General features: G+C 34.2%; 1 protein-coding gene across 1 annotated transcript; it reads right to left on the bottom strand.

Annotated features, from left to right (window-relative positions):
* Positions 1 to 655: 655 nt before the first annotated feature.
* Positions 656 to 4,738, bottom strand: LOC127879685 (uncharacterized). The gene is made up of 2 exons (XM_052426676.1): positions 4,254 to 4,738; positions 656 to 3,694 (listed from the first exon to the last, which is right to left on the bottom strand). Exons 1-2 carry the CDS (start codon positions 4,378 to 4,380, stop codon positions 1,812 to 1,814), a joined length of 2,010 nt encoding a protein of 669 aa, XP_052282636.1. The 5' UTR covers positions 4,381 to 4,738; the 3' UTR covers positions 656 to 1,811.
* Positions 4,739 to 4,952: the final 214 nt, after the last annotated feature.

The following is a 4,952-nucleotide window of genomic DNA, read 5'->3' as shown; positions in this document are numbered from 1 at the left end:
TGTATAGTATTGATGTACTTTGACTAAAATTAGATAATTTGTATGAAAATGATCAAAGACATTTTGCCGATGTTCCAATACGAAAACTTGTAACTTGAAACTCATGTTGCATGCTTGATGACGTACAATAATTTGTTGTTTTCTGAAATATTTTGGTTATATTATGCATGTACTGAATAAATCACGGCATTATCAGAAAAAGTATCCTGTCTTATTAAATACCTTATTATAACTAGAAAAATAAGAACGTTGATTTTATATCATATATGGATTTGAAATGGTGGGCAAACATGAGATGTGTGCTGATATCGTTTTTCTACGTCCTGTTGTGCATAATACCGCTTTATATCTAGCACACGATCGATTTCACGCGCCGTCTGTAACCGCACACATCATTTGCAATGTAAAATAGCTGTCGTGTTTTGTACGCTTGCAGTTTGCTTTTTTGGATTAATTGTCAACATTTATGATGATACATATCTGTATTTTTCATGACTTGAATAACACAATACTTGCTTTGATGGATGCAATACATAAACTCTTCGTCCGGTTTTCTTCATAAATATTAATATACTGTTAAAAATTAAAACTGTGTGTTCAGATGTTGACACATAAGGCAACGTCATTTTGACTTATTCGTCAAATAACAATAATAAACATTTACACACAATTAATGAGCAGACTCAAAGAAATTGTGCTTAATTATGCTGTGGTTACGCGTGTAGGATATTTGATATATAGCTTGCAATACGGACACGTAAACCCAAGATTATTGAAAAAGGAATATAGTTTTTCATGCGTGAGGCATACACAAAGATACATAGAGAACGGTTAGAATAAGCTTGGTCCAATTAATATACAAGCTTGAATACATACGATTAATTATTGTGTCTAACAAACAACTATATGGAATATGTGAATGAAAAGTATTTTTAAAATGTGAGGCTATTATAGAAGCGTGTTACATTAACGTGACTTACTAGTTGCTTATATTCGTTATGTTGCTTCCCTGCGACTTTAAAATCAGCTAAAAATGTGTCCAGCAGAATGTTAACTTACGAAAATATGATTCTCTTATCACATCATAGATGTGAGAAAATATTGCGTAATTAGCTATTGCAGGTGGTGATATGAAAAAGTGCGAATGTGTGGTAGTAAGCATAAAATCATAATACAAATACAATAAAAGGGTGCATTATTACTTTTAATTTCGGCTTTTAATGACTACGCATTTTTCTAACTTGGTGTATTATTAAAAATGGTCAGTTTAAGAGGAAAACAAGACAATGCAATACCACAATTTCAAAGCTTTTTGTAGTTTGTGTTTAAGATCTGAAAGCTTAAAATGAATATAAACTACACGAGATATACACTTATGTATGAACAGTGCACTTCTATTGAATCATTTAAACTGTTTTAATTCAAATAAGCGTCTCTAATATTAAATTTATAATCATAAAATATATTGTATTTATTGGAGCAGTTAATGTCCAGTCTGGCTCATCACTAGGGCTGTCTGAAGGTCGCAGTATTTTTCGCCGTGTATCAGGTATCCCTTAAGCAAACGCTACACGCTCTTCTTCTTCTTCTTGTGCAGACGCAATAGGCGCACCTAATCGCGCCTTCAGCTCTTTGATAAATTGCGTGCTTGTGTTCTTGAAATTTAGATCCTGTTTAAGTCGAAGGAACGCACGGATACGTCTATCTGATATTTCAGAACTGTCGGCAGAGTTGAAGTTAACAAGTATGACAGGTCGGTGTGATAAGTGTTCAAAATGTTTCCATATTGTGTCAAACTCAAGACAGGTTTTCTAATCGGTTAAATAATCCTCACATATAATTATGAGGAAATGTTTGCACTTACTAACTGCCCTTGTCAGCTGGAAATCGAAATCCTCATTGTATTCTATGTCGTGAAAAGAATCAAAAACAGAATAGCCTTCTGTAATAAGCATTGGTCGCAGAAAACGCTCCATATATGTAAAAACATACGGATTAGCTGAGTAGAATGAAATAAATACGTCTGTTGTGTATGGGTAGTGTTCTTCTTTACACGGTAAATACTTCCTTTTCAAAATAAGCATTTCGTACCTAAACACACACCAAAAGAGCGCACTCACCGATGTAAAAACAAGTGTTACTGTTACCAGTCCAACAATAGCCCAAAGTTGGCTATTATAATGCCATATGCAATCCAAGACTATTTGATCAAAATCATATGCATCGATTACTCCATTAGTAGTTTTACAAAACAATTGCTCGCGAGTTCCTTTCGCTCGAATCCACGTTCCTATCCATAAATTGTCACAGGTGCAGTTTACGGGGTTCTTTCCAAACTGTATCAGATATGGATTCTTTTTTAAAAAATCTCCTGAAAGGAGTGTTATTTGTTGGCTGTCGATACTGAGTTGTATATCGTTAGGCATGGCTTGCAACGCTGCCTTTGTAATATCTGAAAGCGGAACATCGATCATGCGTAATGCTACCGTCCTGTCAAGGTATGGACGGCTATCAATATGTGTTATGTTTGTTCCATTTATGTTTAGTTCAATATTCTGGTTGTTCCAATGACCAACCGGTAAATTATCAGGCAACTCCTCTAGATTACTGCAATTAACAACCACTTTCCCGTGAAACTGGTCATCAATACAGGTACAATGAGGACGTGGAAAACAATTTTTAGAGTGACACAGGTCATCAACAGACGGGCAGTTTGGTAGCTCACACTCAAGGTCGTTATAGTCTTCGTTTATAATAATCTCATATAAAGATCTGTTTCTGACTCGTAATGGCTCATAACACATTAGTGGATACTTGATAAGATTTAAAAAGTTTACAATCCAGCTTTTTATTTCCTTGATGTACGGTACTAAGGCGCAATCACACGAAAATGAAGAATTCTTGAAGAATATAGCCCCTAAAATTATTTTTCCCATTTTCTTCATATCAGTTATGCCAGCATCGGTATAGTTCAATAATGAATACCCGTAAGTATTATATACAAAAGTGTCCCCTGGTCCATATGTCTTGTTTTCATCAAACTTAAAATGCGCGTCGTTTGTTATTGATTTAATGTTCATATTCGATATATTCAAGGCGCAGAAAAATCCAGCCCGATGAAGGTTGGTTATGTCCAAGGTTTCGAAGTGATTATATGATACATCAACAAAAAGAATGTTTCCGTGTCTGATGTTCAGAGTATTGGCATCAAGATTAGCTAAATTGTTTCCATCTAGACGGAGTACTCGCAAATAATTCATTTCGTGTAGAGTTGTGTTCTTGAAGTGAATTATGTGGTTAAAACCGAGATTTAGCGTGTCCAAATTTGTCAAACATTTAATTGCGTCCACTTCTGATAATTTGTTGTGTGATAAATCTACATCGATTAGACCATTTGTAAAGTTGCACAGGTTTTCGGGTAGATATCTGAGCTTACATAGAACGCATCTTAACCCGTATATCACTGAATAATTGGAAGATTTTGGAATGCTATCGCTGTGTGTTGCAACCGTACTTATAGGATTTTTGAATTCCAAAATCAGGTGACCGTATCTTACTCCACAGTTTATGTTCGGATCTTCCATTTCCAAATCCCAACACGGTCTCGCTTTGCAGCCGCAGCATTCGTCCAGGTTTTCAAATCCATGTTGATTTTGACAGACATTTGGACAGTAAAGGTAGTCGTGTATGTGGCCTGTAAACATTTATAAATGCAATGTTTTATAGAAACAAATTATTTCAAACAAACATGTTTGTACAGATTAATGGAATTCTCTTGTCTAATTTGCTCTGCGAGTAAAGTATATGTCGTTCAAATGAGATATCAATCTTTATTATATATCATGACAGTAAACTCCGTTTTTGTTAAATTATTTTGTAACGACTATTCAAAACGCTTACATTGTTGCCGTATAGCATTGTTTTATATGTGAATCAAGTTGCTGTTGTTGTTTTCTCATTTTACATGTAATATAATAACGACAAATACATACATTATAGAGAACTGTTGTGTTACAATAGAGCAAACAATAACATTTCGGAGTTATATCAGATTTTGTTCTATACCAACCATTACAAAAATGAGCAACACTTATAAATAAACAGTTATCAAGAAATCTCCATAGAATGCAAAATGAAAAACACAAGAAATCTACGAAATACACACTCAATTTAAACCATATGAATGAATAAAGTCTAAGTGTACATTTAATACATTATTTTTAAACGATGCTGCAAGGAGATGTTGGACTCACCTTGTCCTGTCCACTTGAAATAACCAGGGATGTTATAAGTCGTCGTCACCATGGAATTACACATATCCGCCAGGATTGCTATCATCGCTATGCAAACGGTACCTTTAATGGCATAACTCGTATCCATGACTTTCCAAAAAATGTTTTGATCAAATACAAATTATTTGTCAAGTCTTTGAGTCGATTTATTTTGTAATGTTTATCTTTGAATCACAATGTAAATACTGATAGTGCGATATACATTTTAATGTTTATTCAATAAAAACGTTAGTAAATAGAACGAGATTTGCTATTGAATTCTGATAATTCAGCAATTCGTTCGGAACTTTACACTTAAAGTTTGTCTTAAACGCTTATATCAGAGTTATAAATATACGTAAAACACATATATCATGTTTGAAATCCGACAGATTATAAAACGAAATCCAACTGTATTTGGTTACGTTAGGCTATTTATTATCAGTTGTCTACAGTGTTTAAGTTTGACAACGTGTCATGGCATATATATGCAAATTATGACTAGGAAATACATAGCAAGATATTATGGCGAATTAGGAATGCAGGAGGCTTATGACTAAACCAATGAATACCGTACAGATAAGAATGATACTTGACTTAAAGCGCGTTAGTGTAACCAGGATGTGCAAACAATCTGTGTGAACTCAAACACGTTTGCCATAGGACAGATAACATGAGGCA

The sequence above is a fragment of the Dreissena polymorpha genome, chromosome 4, assembly GCF_020536995.1.
Source record: "Dreissena polymorpha isolate Duluth1 chromosome 4, UMN_Dpol_1.0, whole genome shotgun sequence".
NCBI classification, from domain to species: domain Eukaryota; kingdom Metazoa; phylum Mollusca; class Bivalvia; order Myida; family Dreissenidae; genus Dreissena; species Dreissena polymorpha.
Note: the sequence above shows the minus strand (reverse complement) of the source record. Positions and strands in the feature narration are given on the sequence as shown.

What these genes read in the sequence shown, in the direction of transcription:
- LOC127879685 (XM_052426676.1), bottom strand. Translation starts at nt 4,380, where the DNA reads ATGGATACGAGTTATGCCATTAAAGGTACCGTTTGCATAGCGATGATA. An exon ending in TTTCAAGTGGACAGGACAAG is followed by an intron (nt 3,695 to 4,253) that starts GTGAGTCCAACA and finishes AAATGTTTACAG; the next exon opens with GCCACATACACGACTACCTT.